At 34.7% G+C, this 17628-nt stretch overlaps 2 protein-coding genes and 4 long non-coding RNA genes across 8 annotated transcripts; 2 read left to right on the forward strand and 4 right to left on the reverse strand.

The window, feature by feature from the left end:
- The first annotated feature begins 263 nt into the window (after positions 1-263).
- Positions 264-1831, forward strand: LOC148169937 (uncharacterized). The gene is made up of 5 exons (XM_088043325.1): positions 264-476; positions 520-762; positions 808-987; positions 1042-1562; positions 1612-1831. The coding sequence occupies exons 1-5, from the start codon at positions 394-396 to the stop codon at positions 1746-1748; spliced, it is 1164 nt and encodes a 387-aa protein (XP_087899451.1). The 5' UTR covers positions 264-393; the 3' UTR covers positions 1749-1831.
- A 1365-nt stretch (positions 1832-3196) lies between these two features.
- LOC148169938 (uncharacterized) lies at positions 3197-8445 on the forward strand. Its single transcript, XM_088043924.1, has 3 exons — positions 3197-3707; positions 3947-8283; positions 8367-8445. The coding sequence occupies exons 1-3, from the start codon at positions 3298-3300 to the stop codon at positions 8432-8434; spliced, it is 4815 nt and encodes a 1604-aa protein (XP_087900050.1). The 5' UTR covers positions 3197-3297; the 3' UTR covers positions 8435-8445.
- Positions 8446-9504: 1059 nt separating this feature from the next.
- Positions 9505-10664, reverse strand: LOC148169939 (uncharacterized). Of its 2 annotated transcripts, XR_015770572.1 has the most exons (4): positions 10538-10664; positions 10367-10486; positions 9878-10310; positions 9752-9810 (listed from the first exon to the last, which is right to left on the reverse strand). It is a non-coding gene; the product is annotated as an uncharacterized LOC148169939 (long non-coding RNA). The 2 variants fall into 2 exon arrangements; XR_015770573.1 differs by lacking the exons at positions 10367-10486; positions 10538-10664 and adding an exon at positions 9505-9660 and having other exon boundaries at positions 9711-9830; positions 9878-10218.
- An 830-nt stretch (positions 10665-11494) lies between these two features.
- On the reverse strand, positions 11495-12323 carry LOC148169940 (uncharacterized). The gene is made up of 3 exons (XR_015770578.1): positions 12241-12323; positions 12075-12188; positions 11495-12027 (listed from the first exon to the last, which is right to left on the reverse strand). It is a non-coding gene; the product is annotated as an uncharacterized LOC148169940 (long non-coding RNA).
- LOC148169941 (uncharacterized) lies at positions 12046-12737 on the reverse strand. The gene is made up of 2 exons (XR_015770579.1): positions 12573-12737; positions 12046-12522 (listed from the first exon to the last, which is right to left on the reverse strand). It is a non-coding gene; the product is annotated as an uncharacterized LOC148169941 (long non-coding RNA).
- Positions 12738-12979: 242 nt separating this feature from the next.
- LOC148169942 (uncharacterized) lies at positions 12980-13226 on the reverse strand. Of its 2 annotated transcripts, none has more exons than XR_015770580.1 (2): positions 13174-13226; positions 12980-13126 (listed from the first exon to the last, which is right to left on the reverse strand). It is a non-coding gene; the product is annotated as an uncharacterized LOC148169942 (long non-coding RNA). The 2 variants fall into 2 exon arrangements; XR_015770581.1 differs by having other exon boundaries at positions 13180-13225.
- Positions 13227-17628: the final 4402 nt, after the last annotated feature.

Below are 17628 nucleotides of genomic sequence, written 5' to 3' on the forward strand. Positions count from 1 at the left end.
ATCTCAAATGATTTCTTCTTTAATTCGTAAAAGTAGCTTCCATTATTAAATTTATACACTTTCTGGCAAGTTATCATCTTCTGAAAAGCTATCTTAGAAGTGCGTTTCAGATACTGAATTTTATGATTGCTACACCCTCGACGAATCGCGAAAGAAGTTCAGAATACTCGACGAATGTGTAACACTTTTGGTCGCACTCAGAAAGTAATGACGAAGTGCAAAGGGTGCTTGAACCCATCACTGCTAAGAGAAGGAGATTTTTGGGGTGTTAAGATTTTCATGTGTGTGCACATATCTCCAATTTCTAAGTCAATTTTAAAATATTGGCGGTAATAAAAATTTCCGCGGTGTAATCTAATACGATAACCTTCGTCGACACTCATTTGATTTAACATGTCGACTCTCAAGTACCAGAAACTTTCTCCTTACAAACTTCCAGCCCCTGGTGCCCCTGCCGAAGACGCAAGATACCGGAAGTAAGTTTCCATCCCCAGAAAAGTGTTAATAAAAAGTTTGTAGATATGAAGACGATTTGAAATTAACTTCAGGATCTGCACGTGGCAAAATCGGGATCGCACTATTTGGCGTTGGTAGAGCTGGCACCATTCATTTAACGTTTCTGGTGAAAGAAGCTAAAGTGAAGCTACTTTATATCATTGACGATGATAAGTCTAAATGGGACAAGTTAAAGCAACACTGGAACCTAGAAAATGTGAAGCTTTTAACAAGCGGAGACGCTGATGTTGTTTACAAAGATCCAGAGTAAGCAAAAGACAAGTTGAATAACGTAATCAAATAGTTCTTTAGGGTGAGAGCTGTAGTCGTTGCTTCCCCAACTTACACCCACGAAGATATTGTAAGAAAAGCCCTTGAGTCTAACAAGGGGGTGTTTTGTGAAAAACCAGTCGCTGAAAATTTAGAGCAAACGAAAGCCTGTTATGAGAGAGCCCGGAAAGTCAAACAACCCTTATTTAGCGCCTTCAACAGGTTAACTTATTGATTTGAAATCTCATTTTGGGAGTTTAATTTTTATAATTTTAGACGGTTTGATCCATCCTTTACTGCGGTCAGAACTCGTGTACAAAATGGTGAAGTTGGTAAAGTTTTGACCGTGAAAGTCTGTAGTCGTGATTCTCCATTGCCCTCGATTGAATATTTAAGATCATCCGGTGGTATCTTCCACGACTGCGCCGTTCATGATATTGACACGATTTTATCCATCTTGAGGGAATACCCTACAAAAGTCATGGTCACTGCTCATGCAAACATACCAGAAATTGCAGGAATCAATGATTACGACACCGTTGGAATTATGTTATCCTTCCCCAGCGGAGCTATTGGAATTATAGATCTAAGCCGCCACAGCACTTACGGTTATGATCAAAGGGTGGAAGTATTTGGACAGGAAGGAATGATTAAAGCCGAGAACCAGCAACCGATTTACAATGTGGAAAGTTATACTGAAAGGAACGTTGTTAGAGCTCCGATAGCTTACTCCTTTCCATCTCGTTATGTGGAGGGTTACGAAATCGAAATGAGGCATTTCCTCGATGTACTTGGAGGTGAGCACAAATTCACTATAAATAGTTCGCATTCGAGCTTTTATTACAGGTAAAACTGAGATTTCTATTGACACAAAAGACGTTTTGGCTGTGTCGCGTATAGCAACAGCTTGTGAAGAAGCAGCACGCTCAGGAAATTCTGTGGAAATAAAATGGGGCAAAGAAGAGTTGCCGCAACTAAAATAAACAGTGCAGGGGCATGTCAGTAGAGATGTAATAAAGTTAAAACTTCTTTTTCAATAAACTGAGACCAGCTTTCATCAAAAGTTCGACGTGGAGTTTAGTTACACTGATCGAGCACGAACTTAAAAAATAATGTCGTCAAACTGAAAAGGTCTGGTCATGTTGCGAAAACACCAAAGTTTGAAAAACTCCAAGAGTGAGTTTACACATCTTTTGATTATATTTTTTGTGTGGATGCTTAAAATTTTTTCATCTTTCTTTCTCCACTTTTTTTACCTTCTTCATGACTTTAAGCATTTCAAATTTGTGAATTCTTTATTCGATTTATTTGATTCTATAACTCTCTAATTACTCAAAGGACTTACACGGTAAGAATATGTAAAAAAATAATTTCAACAATAACAGTATCAAGAATTTAAATTTATAACTTTTGTTGAACCAAGTCTGGACTTGTTTTCATTTCTTCTAATTTTGTCTTTGAAATGACGGGAACCTGAAAAAAACAATAATTATGTAACATATCCAATACTAATCTAATTATACCTTTACTATTTTCTTACATTTGCCTTGAACATAACTAAATTCTTCGCCACAGGTAGCAATAAAAACCGTCCTCTCAGGAAGCTCAGAACTGCTAGTTCTATTCGAGTTGAAACATTTCTTCCAATTTAAGAAAAATAACAGAAATAATAAAAAACATTAACTTACCACCAAATTTATGATAAGAGTTAATGTTGTTACTAATTTGACGAAATAAAATGCACTCATTTCAAAATTTGGTAAGTACCTAATAGGTTAAGAAAATAAGAAAAGTCAAAGAATTAACAATGTAAATTGCTGTTTCTTTTATTATTATGACAGTCAAAATTAATCTGAATCCTAATAGTAGGGGAGCCCAAGCGGGGATTTCGGGATTTACTAAAGCGTGGCAGATTAATATACAGGGAGAATCCTTGTACCCGGTTAAGTACTTCCACCAAACATGAGCTCCATATATATAGCCGCTCGTCAAGGATAAAGGATCAGATTAGTAAAAAAAAATTGATCATCTGAAATTCTCGAGCTCGACAGATTAAGGTAGGATGAGTTAGTTACATAATAAAACGCATATATTCCACTAATCTGACAATTTGAGAGTGACATAAAAAAGGGGGAGAGCTACAAAGTTGTAAAAAAAAAACGTCATCGTGACATTCTCGAGCGTGGCTGAACTTTTTTTTATTTTGAAGGGAATAATTCAAGGATTACGAAAAACATATAATCTGACGATTTCCACAAGCCGAAGTAATAAAAATTCACCGATAAAGTTTAATGCGTGCAGATACGTGATGCCTATATTCCCCTCTCCGTATTTCTATTCCTCTCTCACTCTTTCTCTATCACTTACTCTTTCACTCTGTCCCCATTCTGGTTTCTGTTGCCATGACGCCATGACAGCTGATCACGCAGACTCGTTCGTGGCATGTTATTGTTTACAACGTATTTCCAACGCTTTTGCTGATTTTGTGATTTTTATCAAAGTTATGTGAATTAAAGTTGATAAATATTCACTATGAGTGATATTAATATAAAGTGTGTATTTTGTGGTGAAACTACTTTACAAAAAACAATTAAATTTACATTAGAAACATTACAAAAATGTATAAAGATTTTAGAATATCGTCGGAGCAAACCGGTTCTCCGAAAATCCCGAACAACATACGATAATCTTGAACTTTTCATTGAATCTTCATTAGATAAAGTTTATCACGCACAGTGTTATAAATTATTTTCAGCAATAAAAATACCGCCTGACTTTCAGTATTTACAAAAAACGCAAAGTGTGGTAGAAAATGCCAAGGCATCGGAAGTTACCGGAAATAGCTCCGACTCACATGCTTCTGTTTCTGGAGAGTGCTCTAAATCACATGCTACTGTTGATTCATCCACATCTACTGAGACCGTTGGTACATCGACAGACGAGTAAGTGCTAATATGATTTAATGTAGTAAATATTTCAATATTTTTTTTTTTTTAAAACATTTATTTATTAAATTTGTAGACAAAAAAAAATTATTTTAAAAAAACAATATTAATGATTTCTTGCATTCATAAAACTTATGATATTAGATATAAATTATTATTAGATATTAAAGGATCTATTATTTTAATATCATGTTATAATCATCAGCTTTCTTATATTATTATTAAAAAATTTGCAGAGTGGGAAAATACATTCAAGAAGACTTTGAGAATGTCAATGATTCATACAACACAGATGAGCCTGTCGCTCATAACGATTCAGCATCCCAAACGTGCTTCATTTGCGAAAAACAGCGTAAGCGGCATCATGGTCGTGAAGTTCGCTTAGCTATCAATAGATTAAAAACTATAGAGAGTTTAAAAGACGCGGCCACGGAACAAAATGATATATCGATGTTGGAAAAGCTTAGTTCTTTCTCTGATAATTCCAAAATTCCTTATCATAAATGTTGCAAGGATCAATACTTACGAGACATTTATAAAAATGAAAATAGCGAATTCCTAAGGAAAAAAAAGATTTGCAATACTGCGTATACTATTCTTTGTGATATGCTTGAAGAAAGAGTGGTTAAAAATAATGAATGCATGTTTTTTGATTACATAAAAAATGAATATCAAAAATTGCTAGAACAGCAATGCAGTTCATTGTCCGATTCTATTACTATTTCTTCGTTCTCGGACCGTCACTTGGAAAGAAAATTAATGGAAACTTTTGACAAGAAGATTAAGATAATTTACGCCGAGAAGAAGAAATTTCTTGCTCCATTTTCCGCCACTCTTTTGACCTACAAGGATTTATTTAAAACGATGGCAGAAAAAGAAACAATTCGTTCAGTCGCAACAAAACTTCGCGAAGAAATCCTTAACTCAACCAGAAGAGAACTGTCTGAGAATTGTACGGCTGAAGATTTAATAATGGGAGAATGCGATTACGTGCCAGAGCTCCTTACTTGTTTTTTGGAATCATTCATTTGGGGTGATGTTTCTCATATATCAAAAAAAGCACGTGAAAACAGAAAAAACAAGAACGATCTTTCTATTTTTTCCATTGGACAAGATCTGATTTACGCAGCTTTTGGTCACAAAATTAAAACATCTAAGCACGTTACCCTAGGTCTGGCTGTAAAAAGCTTATGTAACTGTAAGAAAGTTGTGAACATACTTTCAAAATATGGACACTGTTGTTCGTACACAACTTTAGAAGAGCTGGAGACTGAGCTGACATTTTCAACGGTAAATAGTGCTCACGTATGTCCTGAAGATATTCTGCGTCGCCCGGACTTAAATACTGGTGTCGCATTCGACAATTTTGACCGCTTCGTTGAAACCCTTAATGGCAAAGATACTCTGCATGATACGGTGGGAATAATTTTTCAGGATCTCGTGCAAAATCCGGATCCGGTGTCTGTAGAATCTTCTAGCCCTAGTGAACATGAAAATTCAACAATCGATGGAATTGTGCGTGGTAGTTTTTCTGAATCGTCTGTTACCATCGCTAAAACAAAAAGCCGGAAACGCAGGGCTTTTGAAGAAGTAACTTTTGAAATGCATCCATTCACCAAGAAATTAAAAATTACCACCTGGAGTCAGCTAGAACTCTCTGAGCTTAATAAAGCTCCAGACAGTTTGAGTATGTCGAAACAGCTAGACGTTACGTGGATGTTATTACATAAGTATAAAATATCGGATGTTCCAATGTGGGTCGGATTTCACAGCAAGATTTTGATAGACGATTCACGAGTTCAAAAAGTGTCATATCTTACTCCCATAAATGAATCTCCCACCAACAATTCAACTGTCTTGAAAACTTTAGAATTGAGCCAGGATATCGCAAATGAATGTCAAGCTCCCTACATTCAGATCACCTATGATCTCGCTATTGCTCGCGCTAGTTATTGTATTCAAGCTCAAGAATCTCCAAGATTTAACAACATTTTTATTCATTTAGGGGCCTTCCATATTGAAATGGCTTTTTTCAAGGCAGTTGGCACTTTTATTGAAGACTGTGGACTGAGCAATATCATGACTGAATGTGAATTAATCGCTAGTGGTTCAGTTTCTGGTTTTATTAGCGGAAAAAATTACAACAGATGTAAACGGTTACATTCTCTCGTGGCATTAGCATTACAACAATTACATTTCGAGGCATTTTTGGAAAACAAACAATTGGCAGTTGAGGAATCAGTGTTAGAATATCTCACCACATTTTTGGCTCATAAAGATGTCTCTCCACAAGTTCAGCATGCAGAAACACAACTTCTCATTCAATCTTATGAGGAATATACAGAAGACACATTAGATGGCAAACACGGTAAAACAGCACAATTTTACGCTATGTACATCGATTTCGTAAATCTTTACCACTTATTCATTAAAAGTATTAGAATTGGAGATATAGATTTGTACTTATATACCATGGCAAAAATCGTCAGCTTATTTTTCTATTTCAATCAACCCAACTATAGTCGATGGCTAGTGTACTACATTAATTTGCTGCAACACGTAGATAACACTCACCCAGGCCTCCGAACTGAAATGGCTAAGGGTTCGTTTGGAATCAGAAGAACTGTCAAGCCTTTTTCACGAATTCCTGTGGATTTAACGTTAGAGCAAACGATAAATGGTGATGCTGCTCGTCGTCTTACTGGAATAGTTAACCTTACAAATTCCATTGCTGCTAGACAACGTTGGGCTAAAAATCATGGGGCGCGAACAAGAATCATATCCCATGTACTTACGCGTGCAGGACTTGACAAAGACTACCATGATATTGCTGCTGATCTACATCCAGATAAAATGAAAAAACAACACATCCAAATTGAAGCTTTTTCGAACAGTGTCCTGCAGACTATTAATCCATTTTCTTCTTCAATGGATAAAGATCAGTTGTTTAACATTTCAACAGGGCAAGCTGCCCCTTTAGAAATTACCAACTATTTGCTAAAGACAATGTCTGGCGGAACATTTCAGCGAGATCAATTTATAATAGAATGCAATTTAAATTCAGACAGGTTTCACCAGCCACTAAAAAAAAATACGGTGCTGACTTTTGCAAGCCTTAAGAAGAAAAGAAAAGTGAAAATCGGTGGTAAAGTGCACGAAGTAAAATTGCAGAGGGATTTATTTGGTCGATTATTAGCTTTATCTCTTGACACGAGTATAGATCTGGAAAAAATACTTTGTTTTCCTATAACTCCGATGCCGTTATCACTGTGCCATATAGATGGGTCTATAAACAAGACTGTTAAATCAACACTAATTCATGAGTTAGAGAAACAAGTTGAAGATATGGAGCAACCGCCCTCCCAAGTTGGCCTTGTAATTGTTGATGGCTTCTTTTTTTTAAATACCTTTAAAGAAATACCCCGTAGTTTTGGAGGTATTTCAAAGAAAATATTGCAATGCCTTATAAATAACGCTGCAAGTAGAATTGCCATTGTATTTGATCGCTACTTCACACCCTCCATCAAAGATTATGAGCATTCTCTTCGAGGCAGTCTAAATGATAAAGAATTTCACATCTCCGGTCCTCAACAAATGAGAACAGCAGATTTTACAAAAGATTTGAAAAATATAAAGTTTAAGGAAGCTATTGTCAAGTTTTTGATCGATCATTGGGCGGAGCAGGAGATGGCAGCGATTATTGGTAATAAGGTAATTTACATAATACATGATTTGTGTTATGAATATTCTGTTACTGATAATAAAATAACACGCAACATCAATTATGAGTTGTCATGCTCTGATCACGAAGAAGCAGATACAAAGATAATATATTTTGCTTGTCAACAAAAAGAAAACTCAACTATTACTATCAGAACTTCTGATACCGATATTGTAGTTATCATGTTGGCGAATATGGAACATCTGCAAGCAACAGTAGAAGTCTGGATAGATCTTGGTGTTGGTAATGCGCGTCGATACATCGACGTATCCACTCTCTACAAAAAATTAGGCCCAAAAATTTCAAAGGCGCTTCCAGCTTTACATGCCTTTACTGGCTGTGATTTTAACCCAGCTTTGTACCGACGAGGGAAAAAGAAACCTTTGCAATTTCTGATGGATTCCGAAATTTTCCAGACAGCATTCCTGGATTTAGGATCAAAGGAGCATAATGTCCAGGATTCTTTTAACATCATACAGTCTTTTACTTGCCACTTGTATGGGCTAAAAAAATTAGACGATGTCAATCAAGCCAGGATTGTCATTTTCAATAAGACATACAAGGTAAAAGATAAATCTCAACCCTTCTCCTTAAGTATTCGGAATTACGACGCGTGCAACTTGCCACCCTGTCAATCAGAGTTACTCCAACAAGTGTTACGCACAAGATTCATTGCATGCTTATGGAGTAATGCCCATAATGCAAACATTATTGATCTTTTACCAACGGACTATGGATGGAAAGAAGTCGATGGAAAGTACGAAATGGTCTGGTTTGCAGGTGATCAATTGCCGAAAGCATATGAAGATGTAGTCATAACACCTGATATTTTTGAGGATACTCCAGAATTAGGTATATTTTTTCTCCAATAATTAAAAAACACATTATTCATTAAAAAAAATATTATTAAATATTTTAATGATTTTTTGTTACAGATACGCAATCTGAGGATGAAATCGAGTCAGAGGAGGAAGATGACTCTACCGATGAAGATGATAATTGAAAAAAAATACTCCAAAAAATTTAATTTCTTATAATTATTTTCTTATAAATACAAGTATTCTATTTAAAAAAACCTACACTTTTTTATTTGCATGCTATTTCTTGTGCTTTTCAATTAATTAAGTTCAACGATTTAAAAAAATAAAAAAAAATTTGTTTAATTATCAGATTAGGCGAATCCCTTCAGATAATCGTCAGATTATGTAATAGCATGTCTAGGGTATAAAGATAAACGATATATATCTTAATCTGACGCGCTTGAGTATTTCAAAGTAGCGATTTTTTTTTGCACATCCTAATAATGGCTGAGAGTTTGCGTCACATACAAATCGTCAGATTATCATATAAGAGCTTTTTTTTAGGTTCACTTAACATCTCCTTAGAAAATCTGACGCGCTCGATCAAATTTTTTTTTTTTTCATTTTTAACCCTTACAGACGATCACCGCCATCATGGAAACAATCAGATTAACATACATACATTTTTAAAAATATGTAGGACATGGATGATATCAATATCTGACGCGCTCGAGTATGTCCATGCAACAGTTTTTTTTTACATTTTTGAAAATCTATAGCCGCTCTCCCCACCGATCAAAAGGTATATATTATATGACTTTTTTTTTTCTTATCATCTAAGCTTCGCAGCCCAGAAGGCTCTATGACGCTCGAGTAAATCCCGATTTAGCATCGTGGGCTCCCCTACTATAAAATCATAACCGTCAATCAACAGAAAGGTCATCACACGTTATTGACCCATTTCTGTTTTAACATTTGGCAAGTAATCCAGCAAATAAAATCACCCCTTTCGATCGGCAAATTCTGAATACGCCTAATAGTTGTTAATTTATTTTAAAATTCCCCAGATACGAAAAAATCCAGTTTCCCTTGCAGACTTTAGAAAAATAATAATGTCAAACTGAAAAGATCTAGTCATGTTGCAAAAACGTCAAAATTTGAAAAATTTATTAATGGATTTAGACACCTTTAGATTTTATTTCTTGTGTCGATTCTTAAAATTTTGGCATCTTTTTCTTTCTCCAGCTTCTTTACCTTGTTCAGGATTTTAAGCTTTTCAAATCTCTGAATTTTTTATTTAATGTATTTAATTTTATAGTTCTCTAATTGCTCATATACATAAACTTAGACTTTAAATTTATAACTTCTGTTGACGTAATTTTGGATTTGTTTTCATTTCCTCTAATTTCGTTTCTGATATGATGGGAGTCTAAAAACAAAAATTATGTCTACAATACTAATCTAGTAATCCATTTATACCTCTACTATTTTCCGACATTTTCCTTGGAAACTGTTAAACCCTCCGCGACAGGTAGTAATAAAAGAAAGAACGTTCTCAGGAAGCTCAGAACTGCTCCATCTATTCACGTTGAAGCATGTCTTCAATTTAAGAAAAATAACAACAATAATAAAAAATATGAACTTACCTCCAAATTTATTAAAAAAGTTAATGTAGCAAGTAATTTTACGAAATGAAACGCGGTCATTTCAAAACGTAGTAAGTAACAAGTTAGGAAAATAAGAAAAAATTAAGAAATCAACAATATAAATTGCAGTTTCTTTTATTATTATGACTATCAAATTCATCTGAATCCAAAAATTATAAACGTCAATCAACAGAAAGGTTATCACAAGTTATTGACCCATTTCTGTTTTAACATTTGGCAAGTAATCCAGCAAATAAAACCACTGCTTTTAAACTTCAGATTCTGAATACTCCTAATTGTTGATTTATTTTGAAATTCCCCAGATACGAAGAAAATACAGTTTTCCTTGCATACATTAAAGTTGTAACTCTTGTTGAAGTAATTTATTATATTTTTTTATTTCTTTCAATTGTTTTTCTGGTATTATAGGTGCCTGAAAAGTATCATTATTATTTTATAAATTAGACATGCACCAACATTGTGTTTTACCTTTATTGTTTTTCGACATTTTCCTTGCACATCGTTAAATCCTTCACGGCAGTTAAAAACAAAAATAATAGTACTCCTAGAATTCCCCTCTAAAGAAGTTCTATTCGAATTGAAGCATGCCTTCAATTAAAAAAATAAAAACTAAAATAATAAAAATATAAACTTACTTACCACAAAATTTATTATTAGAGTTACAGCCAAAAATTTTACAAAATACAACGCTCCCATTTAAAAATTTAGCAAATAAATTATTGTTTAGAGGGTTAAAAAATCAAAGAATTGATTGGAGTTTCTTTTATAGAAGTAATTATTATGACTATTATTACATCTAATTAAAAATAAATGTTGTTTAACAGAGAGGTTATCATAGATTTATTGATCCATTTTGATATACACAATCCAACGAAAGAGACCTAAGTACTTTGTAAATTTAAAAATTGCGCTAGTAAAACAAAGACGAAAATCGCATCTTTCTATCTGAAAATTCACTATCCGAAACTGTAATCGCGTCTAAACTCAGTTATTTCTTGACCTACCATAAGCACCCGTTTTAAATTCTGTCGGAAATTCTGCGTAAAATGAGGATTAATAATCCGCAAATAAACGAGAAATCGACTGAAATATAATAAATGTATGTATTGAAACTTTTTTCATGAAAATTAAATTTATAAATGTCGTATGTAATAGTTATTTACAGTCGCGTGCGGTAACTTACATTTTACAGCGCGAAATCAGTTTGAAGGACGACGGAGCACTAAGCGCTGTAAAGTGGTTAACGCACAAGAGTTGTATTAAACTTTTTGGCCGAAAAATTTTAATTTAAATAATTGGGTTTTTTAAAATTCATGAGAACTGTCACATCTGACATTTATAAATTTTATCATCTGTCAATTCTGTCAATTTTGTAGTTGGTGCCCAAAAAGAACACAAGATAGCGCTGTATAAAAAACGTTTTAATTTGACTTTAAAAATAGAAATATTGTCTTAATTGAGATAATAATTTAGGTAGATACCACTTTGTTGATCAATCTTCATTATGGTAAAGTGATTTTAATTTATAAACGCATCTGAAGAGCAGACAATTTGGGCAATTTTTACCGTACGGCGTGTGTAAACGTCCAGGGCGCTTGTAAATATAATGTTTCCAAAGATGTCAATTGAATGGTAATTTGACGTTTACAATTCATGAGGCCAAAAAAAAAATAACACGTTCCTATTTGAAAATGTTACGCAGTAAATGACTAAGCCCGGCTGAAGAAAATCAAAGGAAAGTTTTGAATTAGCGAAAGAATCAAAACTGGTTAAAATTTAAGGCTTCTACAAAAATAAACTTTTTAAAAACACAATTCTTTGCACACAAATATTGATAATTTTATTTATTAATATGATTAATATGATACATCTGAATCGTATTATTAGGAGTATTGGGGGTTATCACCAATTATTGGCTCATTTCTATTTTAACATTTGGCAAGTACCTAATAGAACAAATAAAACACTTTTCTACTACGTTGTGCTAATCCACCAAAGCAAAGTCAATTATTTTCAAAAACCTTCAGATCTTGTTCGTCGATTTCACTAAATGTTGTGTTAGATAATAGTGGAAATAATTTCATACTTTGAGACTTATTTTTATTGGTTGAATTAGAGATCTTTGGAGTCTAAAATAAAGATAACAATTTGATAAATTCATTATATTTGTACTTACATTTATTTGTTCTTTACAAATATTTTGTACTTTAGTATATCCTCCCTGACAAGAGATCGAACTACTGGAAAATGCTCCGAATCTTAGTAAGCTTGTCTGTAGTTTAAAACCGTGCTAAGTACAGAAAAGTTTAAATACACACAATATTTTCACTAAGCTAATTTACCATAAAATTTATTGTAACAATCATGGAAACTAATAACATTACACACCTAATTGCAGCCATATTTTTATCTGTACAGCATATGCTTATCAATAACAAACCAAGTTGTAGAAAATTACCACTACATATTTGATAATACGACGTTTAAAAGAGTCGTTTACAAATTCCTTTATAAATAACATATCCAGGTTGACAGGGAGCTGCAAAAAGACGTCTTACCGTGGTATTGGTAGCTGTACTGTTATGAGTATGACGATTATGAGAATGAGTGTCCTTTGAAGTGTACTAAAACAAAACATTAAAACTTTGATCACACTGTTTTACGCATTTTTTACCATCATTGGACACATAAAAAACATTACGAAAAATAAAACAACACATAATTTAATAAACATTATTTGTAGAACACTGCGTAATATCAACGTTGGTAAAATATTTGAGGTTATCAAGTTTTTATTTTGTTGCACAGACTGGAAGGTTTGTGTTTACTTCGTATTTTCTTTAGATAAATATTGTGTACAAGACGAGTTACATTTCTCTGAAGCTGTCTTATTAAAGGTCTTGAATTTTACAACTCAAGTGTTTGAATTTGACGGATATTTTCATTCCTTCATCTTTTTTTTTCTAGTTTACAGTTGGAGAATAAAGGAGATACTAAAAAACGACAACAAAATGAAGATGTCAATGTTAACGTTCAGGTTTTAGGTTTTAAAAAAGTATATTTAAAAAAAAAAGTTATGAATGCGTCTAGAAATTGTCATCTATTTTCTGTTATTTTAAATACAAGAACACATCGTCGGTTAATTTTAACGTATCCCCGCTTACATCCGATATTTATCAGTCGATAGGGAGTAAAATTTGAAGAAGTGTTGGTGCAAATAATTGGTGTCTGCAATAGAGAAAATTACTTCAAAAAAGCATAACAAATAGTCATACCATTACTGTAATAATTAACAAGAGTAGTACAAGTTTGTATACATTTCTCATGATGTTGCTAAAATACTAAGAATTGCAGATTTGCGCTCGTGGGGTTATCAAAAAGTGATTCCTTCCGGCTCCTCTATTGGTCTAGATTGAGGCGGAAATCCCAGACTGAAAGTACAATATAATGTTTTCTTGTTCCTTCCAGTAGAATTTAATAATTGAACATCCAATCATTAAAATTCGTTACACCGCGTTATAATTAAATTCGACTCCGGTTAAAATCCGGGTGGAAAAAAGCTAATCCCCTGAAGCCCCGAGAATTAATCAGATACGTTTATAGTCGTGAATTGGACTGGAAGAATCCTGTATTAGCGCTTTTGAATGAAAATTGCATATGTCCGGGGTGCATAGCAACTAGTACTCGTGTTATCGATCCGTACAGTCTTCGTCTGACTGTTTATTTCCATTTTTCCCAATTAAATGTAAAAATCATTTCATTGTGATTTCAAACGCACACATTCTCTCGCTTTACATCAGAATATTAAAGGAGATGGGCGGAAATGTTCTCGATTGAGCCGTTTTTTTATTACTTCTGATGGAATGGCCGTAACTTCTCCACCCTTATCGCGGCCTCTTCATTATTGCCACTTCAATAGCTTTCGACTGAATTATCCGCCAGCCCTGAAATATCGACTACCTAAAGCAACAATTTCTCCAATTATTCTCTTTATGTAATTGAATTGCTGTTGATGGCGGTAGAGAATGACATGGTGAGCAGGGGTTGACACGTGACCGCAGAAAGCGTGAAAAATCGGAAATTGAAATGAGGGGTGACGTCATCGAACACTAACAGAGGGGTATTACATTTTTTCATACATTAGTCACCGGAAATCGATCCAAGTTTATACTAACATTTAGCAAACTATTGAATTAGTTTGAAATCGCCTGCAGCTGCCTTGTTCTAAGTACGGTTCTGTGTAGTCTAACAACAATTGCAGCGATTTATTAACGTGTGAAACTGCACAGCAGTCTATCTAATTTATATGCAGACTGAAATTTGCATGTTTCGGCGTATAAACTCATCAGTGAGAAGTTTAATGCACAGGGAAGAGAATGGGCATCCAATCAGACGGTTTTAGTAGTTCGGGTCTGGATTTCGAAATTTGTCTCAGAAACATGCAGACAAGCGAGTAAAACTATCCAGACCATACCTTACAATAATTGAAACGCAATCTCATTTCAGTTGTAAGAAAATCTTCCATCTTTTTACATGTAACAGAATTGTAAATATTAACAAAAAATCTGACTGTTAAACACAGAAAATTAACGTATAAAATTTAATCGAGTGACGGTAACTGTCGGAATTTTCCACTGTTTTTAGAACAAAAATTTTATTTATTGCCTGAACGGAAACTTCCTTATTTTCGTCCGAATGAAATTGCTCTGTTTCCCTATTTTTGTCATATAATTCCGCAATCTCTACAAAAGTTAAATTAACTTATTTCACGTGACAAATACAGACCCTCTTTGCCAAACGGCGCCTTTGTGATCGACGCCAAATTAGAGTCTTCATGCGAAATCCTTGGCTTGTTTACATCAAACTGACCTTCCTCTTGATTATCCTAATTTGTCAGCAATATAAAATGTACAGAAGATGGGATTTCACATGAAAGTGAAAATGGTAGAAGTCTTAGAATGCGAGCGTGTTCTTAAGTGTAATTGAATCTGTTTTAGGCTTATATCCAGTTCGTTGTTGTCGTTTTAGTTGTAATGAACGTCGTTTGTGAGGAACAGGCTCCAGTTTGTGCATATCCAACAACCGAGCAAGGAACAATCGATGATGCTCAAACAGCGTCAGCAGAATCCGTGTCCAAACGAATTACACGCAATATACAGAATACAATTCTGCCAAATTATATGAATCCCTCTGGAAAAAGAAGGCAAATCCGCATAAAGAAAAGAGATTTAGGTAGAAGAAGGTTTCAGCCTATTCCCGTGCTTTGTGGTTAACTCGCTCGGTTATCAATCGACTTTTATAAAGTTTTGTTACTTTTATTGTGTGCAGGAATAGAAAGGATTATCTCCGGGAAATTTGTTAGATGAATAATGAAATTGTTTGAATAATAATAATTAATAATTAAATTAAAGCAACAATTGAGTAATCCGAGCTTGCTCCATTTAAAGAGAACACCGCTTTAATAACTTAAATTAAAACTTCCACGCCAAGAGTTAAGTGTGGACTCATTCTCTGTAGTGTTTAATTTTTAATTAGAAGTAAGTTTAATATTAAAGTGGCTCGTCAAGAATTCAATCGTTGTACATTTTTACAATCATGCTGTTAATAAAGTTTTTGTTCCTAATTGATTCTTTCTTTCAATTCAAAGTCGATCTCCAACTTTTATGAGTGTTTAAATATAAATTTACATTTCGAAGCTAGTCCATTTCAAAAATTAAAAACTTGAAAAGCTCCTTTTATGTCCATTCGCTCACAACTCAAAAACCAAATTACCCAAATTGTTTTCTTAAGTCCTTATTCTTTTAAACTTTTTAATGCATATTAATGGCACTTCCTCCACCTCCAACCGCAAATTTATATTGATGTTTCTGACTCACTCCGAGTCAACTCATGAATAATAATAATAACCGAGACGAGTAAAAAAACAGACGCAATCAAATTATAGGTGCAAAAATCAATGATGTGACGCAACACCCTTTCACAGCTGAGTTTTATTCCATAATTCCGCTCGGAAAATTCAATAACAAGTGTGAAAATTGTTCGGAATAACGCCATTATTGAGCGTGTGATTTTTCAGACTTTAAGAGATGGCCTGAGGCTTTCAGAACAGATGGGGAGGGTTTTTACTGAGAATTTAATCACGCTGATGCTACAAAAAGTAATTAGGTTCTTGGGGACGAACTGGTGCCATTTGCTGTATCATTCTGTTTATGGGATTTACGTTTATTTGTGTTTAAACTTTGTCCATATTTGGGCATTTAAAATTAATACAAATGTGAATGAAGCGTTTCCATTAGAGCGGAACAAAATTTAATTTGTTTTCCATTTTACAAAAGGCTCTTCACAACTAGGCAAATAGCCCAGTGAAATTATTGCAGTTGTCATTATCAAATTCCATTTTGTAGTAATAACAAATTAGTTTTCTGTTTAATAATCTGTCGCACAAATCTTGCCGGGATTTATTTTATTTTCCCCTCAACATCCATTTTGTGTATCGCATTTACTTGGAAGTTTTCCTACTCGGAAAGCTCCGATTCGACACTCTTTCATTAAAGTTGAAGGCGTAGCCGCCCACGTTCACCCAAAGGTCCCTCTAACGCCGAAACTTTGATAATTAATAGAACTCGTTTCGATGTAACAAAATCACGACCCCTCCAATGTGCTGTGTAAGTACTTGTGCCGTTTTTGTCACGTGTGCGCTACAATAAATGGGAATGAAAGCTCGTTGAGGCTATTGTTGCGTGACTCACCGGGATATTCGAATGTCCCTCGGGAACGGAGATCTTCCTGGGAACCGCACCACTCGTACGTATTTCCATTTGGGCTAAATTACTTACCTAACTTCGGGGTTGTAATGTATCATCACAGCCACCCCATGTTTCCTCCAAACCAATCTGTTAATGAGCCAAATATTTGGCCCAGTTGAAAACCGCCCCCAGCTCATTATTAAGATTTCGACCTGCGAACCGAACTGTTCTTTATGGTTCAACAATAACCCTTTGTTCGGTGCGGAGGTTTGCGTAAATAATTTATTAATTAAAAGCTCGGTTTATCGAAAAATCCACATCGCTCTGAGCAAAGTAGCTGGGAGACCGCCAGAAATAAGAGAAAAAAGACGAGACTTCAATTTCCGGGACGCGAGTTGGCAAACGTCTTCTGGCTACCACAGAACGTGGGTTAAACGAAAACGATCCCAATAATCCGGAATACTCAAACATAAAAATTTCCGTATGGAAACTAAGCGATTCTTCCGGATCCAGGATGTGATACGAATGCCCATGAATCAGAGCGTCGCGTCATCTAGCGGCTATGCTCTGAACCAGCAGGGGTGGTTTATCACAACCACTCCATTCTTTTCTTTTTCTCCCTAAAAATGCAGCGAAGCAAGGTAAATCACGGTCGGCAAAACATAAATTATCCAGAGACCAATATTGTCAAGCGGAATTTACACGAGCGATTAAAATTTATCGTCGTCGTATGTGATTGCGGCCATGTTATAATTTAAAGCGGACAGTGATAAATTTATGGTCGATCAATGAGAACACGTCGACCACTTTGTTACGATGATGGATGTTTCCGGTTCTGTTATTTTGCAGTTCAGGCGTTGACCCTGATGACGATGCGATAAAACCGATGCCGAAACGTGTTGGCAGGAAGCTCCATTCAAAAATCGCTCTTCCTTCCAGTCGACGGCTCCGGTATTTTGCCGGAGCTAAAAGCTCTCGCTGGAT

Source organism: Gnatocerus cornutus, chromosome 8 (assembly GCF_029298725.1).
Source record: "Gnatocerus cornutus isolate USDA-ARS CGAHR chromosome 8, icGnaCorn1.1, whole genome shotgun sequence".
NCBI lineage: Eukaryota > Metazoa > Arthropoda > Insecta > Coleoptera > Tenebrionidae > Gnatocerus > Gnatocerus cornutus.